Source organism: Kryptolebias marmoratus, linkage group LG16 (genome assembly GCF_001649575.2).
Source record: "Kryptolebias marmoratus isolate JLee-2015 linkage group LG16, ASM164957v2, whole genome shotgun sequence".
Lineage (NCBI taxonomy): Eukaryota > Metazoa > Chordata > Actinopteri > Cyprinodontiformes > Rivulidae > Kryptolebias > Kryptolebias marmoratus.
Window position 1 is genome coordinate 16,325,244 of NC_051445.1, and position 15,669 is coordinate 16,340,912.

Consider the following 15,669-nt stretch of genomic DNA (forward strand, 5'->3'; position numbering starts at 1 on the left):
GGGTGTAAGAAAATTAATCGTGCTGATTATTGGTACGGGTCTATTTGTGAAACTCTGTGATAGTCACCTGGAGCCGGGAGGCATGGGAGGAATCTGGCTATGAGGGGTGGAGGCCGGCGTGGGAGGTTTCAGGTCTCCCCCCTCGGCCATGGAGCTGCTGGTGGACTGGGGAGTCTGTGGACCCTGCAGAGAGCCCGACCCAGCTGTGGAGCAGAGGGACGCTTCAGTTTGAAATAAGAGAGAAGCAGACAGACAGACACGGTATGAGACTTTAATTAGGGAAGAGTTGGTTCTGAAGTGCACAGATGTGGGTCAGCGAGGCGCATGTTTTATGAGAACAGATGAAGAGTGTCTCTAACCTGGAGAGGGGGGCTGCACCTTGGCAGCTTGGTTCTTCTTGTTGTCTGTGAAAATCTCAGGGGGAGGGTCTTCACCACGCTCTATCTTACACTCGAAGGCGTACAGACACTGGATGTACTGTTTCTTCAAGGAGCTGGCAGCACTGCTGGACGTGCCCACGTTCAAGGTGGTGGCCAGATCACGCCATTTCTTATTTTTGTTCACCTGTTAAGACGCACAAAAAGACAGAATTAGAAAAGAAAACGGCCCGGCAGCACATGCACTTTGGAGCGTCGTGTGGTTTGTAGTAACCTGTGTCATTCCTCCGATCTCTTTAACCGACATATACAGCCGGAAGAGGTCGAGCGGTTTGCGTCCCACAGCGGGCAGGTTGCTCATGCCCATTGCCTTCTCCTCGACAAAAGCCAGATAACGATCGACCCAAATCTTCCTGTCTGGCTCAGGTCCCAGCTCGTACAGGCGCGTTATCTTTTCGCTTGTAGTCGTGGAAGAGTTGGACTTCTGTTCCGTGACATAGGATAAAGAAATCCATTTTAAGAACGCTGAGAATCCATCAGAAGTTCTGCAAGTATTCTTAGTTAATTTGGCAGACTTTATACCTTGGATTTGGTTTCTGGTTTAGGCGTGACGCTGCCATCCACCTTGTTATTCATCTTGTTGTTCATCTCTGGACTAGAGGCCATGCCTACATGGAGTAGACTGGAATTAGGAGGGAAGTTCCCATGTTTAAAAAGAACAAAATCGAAGACATTTCGGTAGGATTTACCGCTTGTGTTATTGGCCATGTTTGGCCCCATGGGATAAGGCGATCCACCTGGAGTGTTCATCATTCCAGGCATGCTGTTCATCGGCGCACCATATGGTGGACCAGAACCCATCATGCCTTGGGACATGTTGGGGTAACCAGGCATCCTGGAAAAAAAGAAAAAGGGAAGACATTTTGATGAACTAGTAAGAAACAGCTGTTACACCTGCTGTAGGAGTCAGGAGAGTTGTGTGCAGTAAATAAATTATCCGCACGTGAACCGACCTGTTGGTGGAAGGATGCTGCATGGCCGTCGGATCCTGGGGCTTCCTGTTCATGCCCGGAGGGGGGCACATTCCTGAGCCTACCTGGGGTGGCATGTTGCCCATGTTCGGGGGCATGTTTGGTCCCATGCTGGGGCCCATGTTGGGGCCGTAGGGACGAGCCCCCATTTGATTGGGAGGGATCCTTCCTGGAGGCATGCCAGCGTACGGTGGGCCTCCACCCTGTCCTGCCATGGGGTTCATGGAGCCCATCCCTGGTCCAGGGTAGTTGGCGTTGGGCATGTTGCCATAGGCAGGTTGGCGGGGATAACCTACAGATTATATCACAGCACACAGACATATTTTAAAAAATTAGCTGCAACTTAAAAAACAGTTCATTAAATCTCTTTGTAGAGTTCTCTAAATTGAATAATAGTTTCTTAGCTTTACTCCACACACTGAGATACACGTCTGATTTAATGTATTTTATGTAAATTAACTTTTGAAACTTTAAAAAATCTTCATCTACGGATCTTAATACAAGAACCGTCTAATTAGGCAATGAATCCTGTCTAGCTTTGTATACAGCTAATAGTTTTGTTCTACAATTTCTTTAGGCTCTTTAGTGTAATGTAAGCACAGTTTTAGTGTTACACTTCTATATGTTCCCCCAAACCTGCCCCCAATAACTGAGAAATGGAAGAACAAGTGAACAATAATCAAGACCGTAGAGCTTTTCCAGACTTGTTGTTTTGTGTATTCTACATGAGGTTTTAGGAGGTTTTTGATCTGAAAAAGCCACTTTATCTCTCGGTCTGCCAGCGGAGAGAACTATGCACCGAGAGCAACAAGCCTTTGTGGCACTTTCTGCTCTGCTGGCAGGAGGCAGTGCTACATCAGCTGACTCTCTGCTACACGGCTATAAATAGCTGCAGCAGAGTCAGAGTCGAAGGGAGGGACCAGCGATGTCACTGTGTTCCTATGAGGCAGGGAAATGTATTCCATAGGTTTGTCTAACAGCTTATTTCCACAAGGAGATTTCGCTAACAGATTGTAAATTATGCGGAAAATTTATTTAATTAACAACTTGAGCTCTTAAAGAAAAAAATCTACCTCTAGCAGCCCTGTATTAAAGAAGGATTTTCTGTTTTCTATTGCAGTCAAAGCCAGACAGAGTGAGTTTTAAAGTACCTTGAGGGCCGTACTGCCCTCCCTGCTGCCCGTAGCCACCCATCGAGCTGTTCTGCTGATACGGGGCCATCCCAGGATGCATCTGACCTCCGGAGGACTGGCGAGGCGACAGCGCAGAGGCTGATTGGGGGGAGCCATAAGGGGGCATCTGAGGGTTTCTCTGCATAAACCCTGAAACAAACAAAATAAGAGACGGTTGCTTAGACTCGGAAAAGAAAAACGCTTTTGACACGACTGTCTGAGCCTGAACAGCATACCTCTGTCCTGCGCCATAGGAGACTGGCTCATCCCAGGATGCAGGTTCCCATCTGAGTGGACACTCGATGGCCTGGGAGGCATCTGGGTCCCTAAATGATGAGGATTAAGTTCAGTTAGTTGGAGCTTAGGCAGGGTACAGTGGGCAGCTTCTGCTGTTCTGCTGTGTGTTTAGTTTATAGGAGTATTTAAGATGGTTTATTTAGATATTTTTCTACTTTTTATATTATGAGAAGTAAAGAAAATGACAGGGTAGAAGGGTGGGCATCTGTAAGCTTTGCTTCAGACTATATTGAAAATCCATATCTACGTGTTCATTGATACAATCAATCATCACCAATATATTTTTGTCCTATACGTTTTATTTGCAGTACTCCAAAATAAATACTAGTCCTGTATTATAACTCTACCTGATCCTTTAGGTCAATCCTCAGAAATCTACATTTTGTAAGATAATGCCAAATAAACACAAACGTCAGGATGCTCAAGGAAGACAAGTATATTAGGCAGATACTTCAGGGGAAATATGTTTACAAGGAATCTTTCTTTTGAATAATTATGCCATTTTCAACAAAAACTAAAGATGACCCAATATGTCTGCAAACAAAACAGCTGCTAAAACAGCATCACTGATTATTTTTCGACTACCAAGTTTACAATCTTCGTGTTATTGGGTCAGGGTGATTATTTATCCAGTGAGAGCTCTTTCTGCTTATAAAAATAAATACATAAGAGCAGTAACATTTAGAAAAAGAAGAGACAATCCTCAGGGATGTAAAGTTTGAAAACACTGAATGACTGAACTGAAACACGTTGCACTGATCCGCCTTAAAGAACCAGCCATAGGGAAGATCACTCAGACCAGATAAAACCTGTTCAATATCACACGTTTCACCTCCGCTGTGAGGCATCGGCTCACCTGGCATGTTGGCGGGTGACAGCGGTCCTGCGCGGGGTGTGCTGGCGCTGGCGGGGGAGCCAGACGGGGAAGGCGAGGGCCCTCGAATGCCCGGCAGGTGGGGGGACGTATGAGGCGAGAAGGGCGACTGAGCGGGGTTGCTCTGCTCGCCCTGGCTGCTCGACACACCCGACGTGCTGACGCCGGGACTCAGGGCGCCCTCCGTACCTGTAGGCAGGTCATCAATGGACCCTGATAGGTCCTGGAAACGGCAGCAGGAAAAAAAACAACAACAATTCAGTCAACATAAACAGGTGGGGACAACATCAGGTTATGACTCCAAAAGAATCACTATTTGTGCATGACGGATGGATTATTTTTATTCACCTCACCTGTTGTAATACCACGATAAAATCCCCACTTTATATTAGGACATGAGTGGCACAGATTCAAACGCTACACATACACACACGTATCCCCAGAGGCCTTTGTCCTTATTTATCTTTTGCACGGAGAAAGTGAGTGTGCATTATTGCCAGAAGTTGTCATGGTTACGGAGGTTTGTAGGATGTAAGCAGCAGAGTCAGCATGAAGCGGCAGCTCTGCCACGTGAGCTCAACACAGACAAAATTCACTCAAAAATCCTTTCAGGTGTAAGGTCTCTTCAAACACACGCTTGCATCAAAACAAAAACAGCAACAGCTCAGAGCTTTATAGAAGGGGCTTCTGAACAATTACCATCTTACCTGTTGTACATAGCTATTTTAAAATAAAATGTTTAGAAAATTACAGATTAATTTTTTTAATTTATTTTCTCTTAGACCTCCCCGCCAGCTTTAGAGATTAATTCTGACAGGAGTGACGAACCAATGGTTAGTGAGTTGCTCAGAGAGTTGGTTTTGGTAGCCTGAGAATCTGCACAGACATTAACTGCAGGAATACCACATTAACCGTCTAAATGCACAACTGAGGACGGTTTAAAAGCAGCGTTTGAACGATCCGCTGAAGAATTTTAGCGGTTGATGTCATTTTAAGATGGGAACAATTCACTTTGTTCTTGACTCTGCTTTGAACAGCCATCAGAATCTTTATTTCAACAAACTAAAGTCGTTCAAAAAGCTATCTACAACAGGTAAGATATTAACTGTTCACAACATTTCTGCAGACCAATACTTCAACCATTTCTGAATTCTCTCTTTAAGTATGTTTCAATAATCCTTCTCCATTCAGACTCCACGTCAAAGTTTGCTGACTTGACACCGGGTTGAACTCAAATGCTCATGTTGTGTACGTTTATGTTCTCTGATGGCACAAAAAGCCCAGGAAGAAATGACGACAAACGAACATCACCTGCAGACGTTTTCAGCTGGCAACAAAGTGAAACCCTGCTCCCAATATCGACAAACTGATAGACTGGGCCACGAGAGACACGACTGGTCAGAGTATTGTAGAGGATTATTTGTGAGTTATTCTGCCCTTTTAGAGCTCAGTGCACAGGTGATTTTGGAACATGATACTATAACCTCAGCTGAGTTTCAGTGTGGTGACTGATTAGGATAAAACCCTGTTGATCACATGAAGATGTGTTATCACAGTTAAACTATTCGCATTAATTTATGCTGACTGCTCAAACCTGTGAATGTTTTGCAACCAACAGATATGTCTGAGATGCTGTTGGAAATAAACAATTTTTTACGTCGCAATTATTTCAAAAATGCTTAGAAAAACAAAAATTTTCTAATAGACCCCTCCGTGCTGGCCAGAATTCAGATGCACCTCAGTCACAGCAGCATTTCCGCGTCAACCACACAGCCACGCCTCAACTACCACAGATGTGCAGAAGCAGAGATAAAAATCATTGCAAAGCATGGCGCATGTCAGCCACAGTATGAGCAAATGGTAAGATAATTAAAAAGAAACTTGAAAATTGAAATTTAAAGCTAAAAAAGGTCGAATGTCATGCTGACATGTTCTTGAAAAGTTATAAAATTAATGCATTCTGTAAAACACTGCAAAACAAATTAATTTGAGACCAACGGGCTCACATTAAGAGCAGGCGCGCTGTGTGAAAACAAGTGATTTTATGTCCCTAGCAGTGATTTAACCAGCGTTACTGACCGGAAGGCTAGAGGGGCGGCCCTGACCGTCCTCTGGGCCAGATTTGGGCTGAGTGGATGGAGGAGCGTTTGACTGAAACGAGTCCTGGGATAACTCCTAACAAAACACAAAAACGCAGAATTAAACATAATATACAAAAAAAACATTCAGAAGGACGAAAATGTTCTGCGACTGGGGGCAGTACCTGCTGCTGTGGAGGAGGAAAGCGCTGATAAGGTGACTGCTGTGCTTGCTGCTGCTGCTGAGCGTTTTGCGGGTAAGCTGCAGGCTGCCCGTGTGGGTGTTGGCTGTGCCCCGGTGGCTGCTGTGGATGAGACTGTGCCTGCTGCTGCTGCTGCTGCTGCTGCTGCGAGGGGGGTTGCGGAGGACCCTGTGCGGGTCCTGGGTAGCTGGATTGGCCTTGTGATCCAGGGGGAGCCTGGGAACTTGGCTGCTGCGGGGCCTGACTGGGAGGCCCCTGCTGCTGGGCGTAAGGGGATTGGCTGGGCTGCGGGGCTGACGCTTGAGTGTAGGGTGGCTGGGACTGAGGAGGCCCTTGCGACGGGCCTGGCAGTGGGCCCTGGGACTGTGGGGGCATGTGGGGCTGCTGATAGGGTGGTCCTCCTTGGTTGTGTGGTGCTGAAGATGGAGGGTGGGGCTGCCCTGGGTAAGGAGACTGCCTGCCAGGTTGTCCAGGGGTGGGCTGCGGGTAAAGGGACTGTTGCTGACTTGGATGAGGAGCCTGGCCTGCCTGGTTGTAATACTGTGCCTGGCCCTGAGCACCATACCCCCCTGGTCCCTGCTGTCCATAGGTACCCATCTGAGCAGAGGACAAATGACACATTCAGACTCGCACAGAATAATAAGACAGAAATATTTCTGGGTAAGAATAAATACCTGTGGACCGTAAGGCATAGCACCCATGCTTCCAGGGGTCCGTCCCTGCATCCCCACTGGGTATCGCTGGGGACCTGGAGGGCCATAACCCTGGCCTGGGTACCCCGGCCCAGGCTGAGGACCTGCAGGAGTCCCCTGCTGTGACTGCTGACTGTACGGACTGCCTGCTCCGTATGGCTGACCTCTCATTTTTCCCATTGGATCCATGGGACCAGGAGGCTGGGCATGGCAAAAACACAAAAAAATAAATTTAAACAACCACTAAAAATAGGAAATGCAGTAAATAAAAACTCCTCCTCACACATGTGTATTTATCCCATTAGATCATTTTATTCAAAGGCTTTAAAACACTTAGCGGTGGCGTGTCTGTTCAGAACTAAAAACACACTTCAATGAATGGACAAATTGTGCCCCCACCCCACCCCCACCCCACCTTATTTCCCACGGTCATTACCCTGATTTTTTTTTCTTCTCACTTTGCCGTAGTTTCGGAAGTCAACAGAGCTATATATATATATATCTACTTTCAAATGGAGGGCAGTCTGCCCAATCCTAAACATATCCCAGCTGTGCTCCTGTTTTGAACCTGGTCCAAGTATTTTTTCCCCCTCAAGAGACGGTAGTTTGGCTTTGAATGAATGACACCAGAAAAGCGGGAAGTACTTTAACAACAGCTAGAGAGAGAGAGAAGAAATGTACATGGGCTTACAAACACTTAAGAAGTACCCCCGTAAAAATAAAAAAATTAAAAAAAAAAACTCAGAATGACCTCTTGTGTCATTTCTAATGATTTCCCACACATGCACTTCTGCTGAGAGGAGCATCCTCGCCCGGCGACAGCCTCTTCTACAAACCAAAGACAAAATGCCTCGTGCCAAACTGTAAATCCAAGATAATGAGGTGAAATAAATAAGCTCGGCACATGGCTAATCTGCATAAGACAGAGAGGAAACTCCCTTGGTGGGTGAGAGACGGTGGACTGTTTTCTGATTGGCTTGGGGAGCTGGACAGGGGGGGGGGGATTCCTTACAGTCAAACTTGTGTTGGCATGCCAGACACAATGGCCACACACTCTCCTAGACAGAAGCTCAAGAACGGCTTTGGTATTGTGCAAGCGTCAGATAAAAAAAAATATGATGGTTAATTAACGTGATCATAAACAGGCGGTGCTGACGCAGCTACCGCATGAGCGCCAACACAAGTTTTTAATGATCGAAACTAAAAAAAAAGTGCCTAGAGTTTAATATTTATCTGTATAAGAAATGCAGAGGGACCCAAGATCAACAGAACTGTTTAAGGCGCTACCAGTGGCTTGCTATGGTCACCGTGGTGACCACACACCAGTTTCTCTCACTCCCTGACCGCCAAGTGATCAAGACGGAAAAACTCCGACTGAAAAGTAGGCCTCAAGCAATCACTGTGAGAAAATTATAAACCAGATTCGAGAAATTGTTGAAACGTAAGCGGCAGAAGAGTCTGATGGTCACACGTGTGAGTTTTTATGTTTCCACAGGGTTTCATGTAGGAGACATGATGCGTCAAAAAGACCCCTCCTGTTCTGAAGTAAATGTTTTGGCATAAAATATACCCAAATTTGTGAAACCTTGGCTGTGAAAATTACAAGTACTGGGTAAAGGAGACAAAATATCTGTTTTTTTATGTATAACTTATATACATGTGCCAAAAAGAGTGGTGGGAGTGAGAAGAGTTTGTTTGCAAATGATTATAAAAATGTAGGCAGCTCAAAAGTTTAAATTGTTCAGCATCATCCACTGTTAATTGAACATTCAGTAAAAATCCTCCAACTTAAACTGAGATTGTGTAAAAACCATCAAAGACATTAAAATGCCAGCTCTGGGCCTATAAAACCCAACTTTCTGTGACCCGTTAAAACTCCGAACGATGTCTCTGCTGTGAAGAACGGCTGAGCTGGAGCGCTCCAAAAGGTTTGGGTTTTCCTCGAGCGTTTCACCAAAAACCCATTGATCCCCATATGATTTGATCGAATTGAGGACTAAAAATTAGAGCAGAATATTAATAAATGTGCTTCAAAGCGTATGCATTGGCACCCTTAATAACAGATGTAATGGTGTGAACATGTAATGACTGTGCTAATTTTATTCGTATAGTAAACGAACAAACAAAATCAAGGTGTTGCAGGATGGTGCAGACCTAAGCCCCTATAATGACATTCACAATGAGTACAGAAGTCAAAAAATATATATATGCAATACACAGAACGAGCCATTATCCCCCAGCTGCTGGAGCATCGGTAGGTGGTTTTTGAGAAAGTGGAAGTGAGAGGAGCAGAGAAGCAGAAATACCTCTGGTGACCCTGTGATGAGCTCACGCAGTGTGTCCTTATCAGCAACTGTTGCCTTGCATCACATGTAATTATAAATGGCCATGAGCGAGCAGGGTGAGGAGCCAATCAGATTTCAGCTCGCGTGTCAACCCAAGACCAACTATCTCCTGGCTTTGACAGGAGGATTTTTTACCTCCACAATTCAAATCCCACTGCAAAGAGCAGCCCGCAGCCCCGGCCAAGCTCGCCGGGAAGAGCCGGCTGCCGCTCACGGGCGAACGGCGAGGAGCCCGGCAGCCCCGCGCACACACACACACACACACACAAGGAAGCGCGTCTCAATCGGTGTCTAATCACGATTTAAAACTGCGCGACCTTCGAGTGGCTATCTTAAAAAAACAAACAAAAAGAGTTTAAACGGGACAATTTAACACACCGCGAAGGAGGCTTCGGGCTCACGCAACACATTCTTCCTCCCGCCGTGGCTACAAAATTACAGCCCCCCCCCCCCAAAGTAGGGCCTTCTTAGCCACCCGAACATCATTTCGTCCACTTATACCCGACCCGAGCGCCGCTCTTCCCCCCGCTACATGTCCCCTGGTAAACACACGGAAAGCAACCAGTCTTTTTTAGCGGCGTGTTGTAAAGAAGGAAAAAAAATACACACGACAGGCAGCCATTTTAGAGTCTTTGCGAGCTAGTATCAGACAATGGCTGTCCTGCTACGTTCACAACTAGCTACAAGGAGGGAAGGAAACACGCTCGAGTCTTAGTAGTTTTAGTACAAAAAATAAAAAAAATGTCTTTACCTGGCTTCTTGCGAGCGGTTGCCCAGCACTTCCCGGGCTCATAGGCGACGGGTGATGGCTTCTTTGTTGCCAACCCGGATTGCTCCCTCCGTACTCCGCTGGTCCCTTACTAGCTCCTTCTTGGCCGCTGTAGTCGCTCGACTGGTAGTTCGGATATCCCCGCGTAGAGCTGGGTGAGGTTAGGAGCTTGTTGAGCGTCGGCGTGGACGTCGGCTGCGGGTTCCCGATGTTATATCTCTGGTTGTTGTAAGATCCAGCCATCGCCGCGGGTCCTCCCGGCGGTGGCTGCTGCTTAGCTGGCTGCCCCCCAGCTGTCGGCGCCTGAGCGCTGCGAGGAGAGTTCATGGCGTACGCCTGGCCGGGATACGGAGTCCTGTTCGGGAATGGGTTGTAGTTGTTGAACTGGTGGTTCGAGAAGCCATGTTCGTGCGAATTGGGCTGATACGGGTCCATCATGTTGCTCGACTGCACACCCGGACCCGCAGAAGCAGCTGCCATGCCAGGGCTTTGTTGTCCGCCATATTGATGAAAAGCGGCCCGACCGTAGTGCTGACTGTATCCGTACGAAGGTGGAGGGAAAGCGGGGCCGTGGTGATGCACGAACCCGGGGTGGTTGTTTCCCTCCGGTCCGACTGAGTCATTCGGGGTAGTATTATTAACCCTGGGCGGGTTCCCATTCCCGTTCTTCATCTCAGGTTCCCCTCCTCCCCCTGCATTTCCACCGTCGATTCCGTCCTGCAGCTCCCCCCGGCCCGGCGAGCCGCTGTCCAAACCCGGCTGCTTTTTGTCGGACTGCTTCTCTCCCGGAACCGAATCGTCCTTGGGCTCTCGATCCGGCTTTTTAAGTTCGGAAGGCGGGCTAGTGTTCAGAGTGGCGGCGCTGGCGACCTGAGCGGCCATGATATTACCCCCCCACCACCACCTCCACCACCACCACCTCTCTCTCCCTCTCTCTCGGCGAGTCAGTCACAATCAAAAGCTAGCATTGAATATAAATAATCGCGTAGAACCATCAATCCTTGTGTCGATTCATTCCCACCCCCTTATTCCGGACCGAATCCGGCTGCCATCCCGCCGGTTCCGGCTCCGCAAATCGGGTTAGAGAGATGATGGAGGCTCCATACAATGCGTAGAGAAGCGACAGAAATTGTTGTGGGAGTTGTGTTACTGAGCCCGGGCAGAGGCAGGGAGCTAATCCAACCAACACGAGGCTCCGCTACATACAGCCATTTTACCGAGCCGCGCGGACGGACGCAAAACCCGGAACGGCTCGGCTCCTGGGGCGGACCGGGTGGGTCCGCTGGTCCGCCCGCGATTACGGCTTTTTTTTTTTTTTTTTTTGGTCCCCCCCCCCTCCTCTCATACACACACACACGTTTGTCTGAAGCCTTAGCACTAAATTTCTCACGAACCAGAGCACGGCTTTTAATGAAATTTTCACGACACATCTGCCGGGAGCACATCTGCAACTGATTAACTTTGGGAGACGACCCAAGTCAAGATGGCCGCCACAGCGCGCTCTCTTTAGGAAACACATATTTGGCTGTAACTCAACCAGTTTTACTGAAATTCGGCTCATTTTTGGTGTGGTGGTAGCTGAACTTGACCCCCAGCGCGTGCTCTGAGCGCCACGCGCCGCGTGGTGTTCCGGCCTAAAACTTTGGCACCAACTGTCGGCGTTGACCATGTTTGTCTGTTAGCAAAATATCTCCTGAACCACTGGGCCTACATTAGTGAAACTCTCAGGAAGTGCTCATTATCTGTGCATCTATTAATCATTAGCAATTGGAGTCAACCCGATTCAAAATGGCTGCCACAGCTAGTCGACCTTACCCAGGACGAAAATGGCTACAACTCAGCCCGTGTTGCAGACATTAAGGTGAGAATTGGTGTGGTGGTAGCTGAGAGTCATTCGCAACACATACTCTGAGCTCTACACATGGTGTGGCATCTTGTCTGTCTGTTAGCAAAATATTTTATGGAGTAATGAGACTCAGACATCTACAACTGACTAATAATTGGAGCCAACGCAACTTAAAATTAGACTCTTTTAGTTTAAAACTCTAGCTGGACACTTATAGCTGGAATATGTTTGTGTTTTTGTTTAAAAACAATGTGGGAAAAGTTCAGTCCCTTTGAATTTAATGAGTTATTATCTCTCATGTATATCTAAAGGGTGGACATATAAGCAGACATAATGGAGATATTGCACACTTACATTGTGCTCAAATGTGTCCTTAAAACCAGGGCATCCACAGATTTTTTAAAAGCACATAACACTGAAATAATTTACAGATTAAGCGTTTGTGTGTCTTCCAGCTCTTGCCGATGTTTTCATCATTTTGTGTTTCATTTTGCGGCAGATTTTTGCTCTTTTGTCTTTCTTCGTGGTTCTTATTGTATCTCGTGGCTGTTCGCGTCCAGATGTCTCTGTAGTCCTTTTTCTCCCACTCTCTGTGCGCTTTTATTGTATCACATTTGGCGGCTCTGGATCCTCCACAGAGCCTAAATGAAGGTTTGTTCTCGGAGACGTTTCACTTCTCAGCTGAGGCGTTTCCTCTGAGCTTCAGTTCAGTTTTCCTCTGTAGGATTACCATAAAATAGACAGAGTAGACACATTACCTTGTGTTTGCTTTGATACTCGAATTTGTCCCTTTTTTACATGTTTTATATTCATTCTATGACCCTTTGGTGCTGTTTTGTGTAACATTTGGCAATTTTGTGTTTAACTTTGCGTCACTTTTCTGTCTCATTTTATGCTTCATTGAAGTAATTTCCCCCCTGTCCGAATCTGATTATTTTCCATCTCTTTGTGGTTGTTTTGTGGCCCAACCGGGCCCTTCAAAGTCCTTAAAGGGATAGTTCAGGTCTTTTAAAGTGGGTTTTTGTGGAAAGGTTATGAACAATTAACATCTTATCTGTTGGCTCTTTGAATGACTTCAGTTTGGAGAAACTTATCAATTTGTCAAGCTAACAGCAAATCCAAGTTGATTGTTGCTGTCTTGAAACGACTTCAACTTCAAAAAATGTCTAACTTGTCATACAGACACTACATTATGAACGTTTACATTTGTGTCACTTTTGTATTACTCAGTTATTCTGGCAGAAATATTAAAATACTCCTTCTTAAAATGCACCATCAAGATTTATTGTAATACTAGTCCACATCAAGGTTTCCAGAGGTTTAAGCTTTAAGGGGACGAGTGTCCTCATAGGCTGGACCCAGTTTTAAGTCCCGCCTCCTCAATGTAAATGAACTGCAAATTTGTCCTTATTAAAATAAATATACTTCAGATATTCTTTTGTTCCCAGTGTTGACTTATGTAGTTCTTAACCTCCTGCTGTACGGTCAAATATAACAGTTTCTAATATAGTTAATTGTAATTAGTTATTTAATTCTTAAAATGGCCAAATAACACTGTTTGTGGGGGAGTGGGCGGGACTTAAATCCTACGCCTAGTGAGCAGACTCTGGTTCCAAAAATACAACATGGCAGCTCCCATGAACCGGGTCCTGCTGCTATTAGACATTTGGCCTGGTATTACAATATATGTTGATGGTCTGCACCAGAAGTGCTACAGCTAGCTGCTGCTATAATCACAAATTTCTATGTAAATAACCACATATTTCCAAACCGCGTTCGCATGAAATCTTTGAGTGAAGTTGTCTGTAGAAAGCAGCAGTCCGTTTTAGCTCGGACTATCTGAACCATGTCTTTAAACTTGTGTTCCTTGAAGACATGTTTCTCTCTATCTGGATTCTCGTGACACAGACAGATTAGAATCTGTTTAGATATCATATTTTTGCTTTAAGACTCATTTTTTAATGACATTTTGTGACTCTTTGATGCATTTTTTGTGCAACATAGGGCTACTTTGTGTCTCATTTTGCCCCTGTGCTGGGCCACCCTGTCTCACGTTGACCTGCGTTCAGGTTATTCGGTCTGTTTTTGCATGTTTGCAATTTGTTTCCGTGCCGTTCTTTAAAGCCAAAACAACGGCAGCAGCTTTCCTCCAACTCGGGCAGCCACATTGGTGCAACATACGAGGAGCCGCCTTGAGTAGATTTGCCTGTTCTTCACCTAAACGAACGCTGAAAACGGCTCCCCATAGACGTGCATTAAACAAGAAGGAATGGTGAGCTCTGTGACTACATTTGTGTGGCCTGGTGGTGTTTTTTTCTTGCTCTTTTTTGTAGGGAAGGGGGGGTCTTTATCAGCAGTGTTTCTGTGAGGCATTTAGGCAACACACAGGTTTTTCCACAGCAGAAGGAGGAAGCCTTGCAGCAAACGAGACTACCAATGCACATTCCCTGTTCTTCCCTCCCCGGCCTGCCTGTCTGCCTGCTCTGCTCTGCTCGAACCACCCCCTCTCCTCTCTGTCTGTATCTCACTCCAGCAGAAACACACTCTGTGCCGAGCGTGGGGGGATGGGCGCGCGCTCTCTCTCTCTCTCAACACTGAACTAAACCAAACAGGAGGGAGGAAGACACAAGAAAAAAAGAGACTTTATCTAGCAGAGGGAGAGGAAGGGGGGTGAACGCACGAGGACAGTTTCAAAGTGTCAGAACTGCTGGATGGGGTGGGAGGCGAATGAAGCCTCTCTGTGGCTCGTTCCCCACAGACAGAGCGAGGCAGACACTCATGACACACAGGGTGTGTGCGCCGCATTGTGCAGGGGTGGAATCAGAGAAAAGTGTGTGTGTGTGTGTGAGAGAAGAAAGGGGGGGGGGATCAGGAGCTCAAACAGTTCGATTGGGTATTGATGGGAATTCAAATTTGGTATGTAAGTGGGACAAGAGTGCCTTTCGGTTTCTTTTCTCACCACACACACACACACACACACACACAGGTTCTCTTTTTTCACAAACACACACATCTACCTCTAGGGGGTTTAAAGAAGGAGGAGGAGGAGGGGGGAGGCAGGAAGTACCAGTGAGGAGGCATACTTGATCACATGTACAAACATCGAAACACAATTTAACATTCTGCCTGACACACCCCCCTAATGCACACTCTCTCTCACACACACACACTCTGAGCTTCACAGGCAGGAAGCTGTCCACATTATAATTTGCAGCCACATCACACCACACAGGGTTAATGTGATTTCCCACAGCAGTGCGAGCACGCAAAGTGGATCATGCTTTATTTTAGACAACACAGCAGGAGAAACACACACACACACACACTACTCCTTTGGGTTTAAACATCCATCTATCTACGTGTGTGTACCGTGTTACTGATTGATGTGACGTTTAAATGCGGATGTGATGTGTTTTTATTTAAATATATATAAATAAGAAGCACAGGAAGAGTTTAAGCGGGGTTTTCAGACAAGAGAGAATATCTTCCATCCCAAAGAGCAGACACAGGGCCAGTTGTGCAGAAACACAGATTTAATGTGGCTTCCTCTCCCCGCCTGACTTAATTTTTTCTGCTCCGGCTGCCGGGAAGACTTGGAGCAGACTTCCCCGGATCTGGGAAGGAGGCGCTGCAGGGAGAGGCGCCACCTGGCGGCGAGGAGAGGAACCACAGCCCCTCTGCTGCCCATGGCTCTGATTCACCCTCCTCTTTGACTCTTTTATTTGGGCCTGAACCTTAGTTTACTGGTCAGGAAAGGCTGAGGTGCATCAGGAGGGATTCTGGGGCATGAAGCGTCGCACAGAAAAGGTTCCTGGGTTCTTCTTTCTAAATGTTCTCCTTCATGCAAGGTGGGTTCTGTGAGCCTGTGAGTTTTTAAAAGACCCAAATGCTGGTGTGGAGAACAGAGCTGTAGATGTACGGCCGAGGATGGCTCTCTGAGAGTTAGATATTTCGCTAACAGACGAACAGAGTCACCACACAACGG

General features: G+C 46.6%; 1 protein-coding gene across 2 annotated transcripts in view; it reads right to left on the reverse strand.

Annotated features, from left to right (window-relative positions):
• arid1aa (AT rich interactive domain 1Aa (SWI-like)) overlaps positions 1-10,720 on the reverse strand; it is a 17,316-nt gene extending 6,596 nt beyond the window's left edge. Inside the window, exons 1-13 of one of the 2 annotated variants that reach the window (XM_017438192.1) lie at positions 9,821-10,720; positions 6,707-6,925; positions 6,015-6,629; positions 5,831-5,926; positions 3,734-3,974; positions 2,817-2,906; positions 2,560-2,730; positions 1,391-1,700; positions 1,127-1,272; positions 960-1,045; positions 652-861; positions 360-564; positions 68-203 (exon numbers count right to left, since the gene is read on the reverse strand). In XM_017438192.1, coding sequence (XP_017293681.1) covers positions 68-203; positions 360-564; positions 652-861; positions 960-1,045; positions 1,127-1,272; positions 1,391-1,700; positions 2,560-2,730; positions 2,817-2,906; positions 3,734-3,974; positions 5,831-5,926; positions 6,015-6,629; positions 6,707-6,925; positions 9,821-10,720 — 3,425 coding nt within the window. Of the gene's footprint in view, positions 1-67; positions 222-359; positions 565-651; positions 862-959; positions 1,046-1,126; positions 1,273-1,390; positions 1,701-2,559; positions 2,731-2,816; positions 2,907-3,733; positions 3,975-5,830; positions 5,927-6,014; positions 6,630-6,706; positions 6,926-9,820 lie in introns of both variants that reach the window. The other variant, XM_017438191.3, reaches the window with a different exon arrangement.
• Between the last annotated feature and the right edge of the window lie 4,949 nt (positions 10,721-15,669).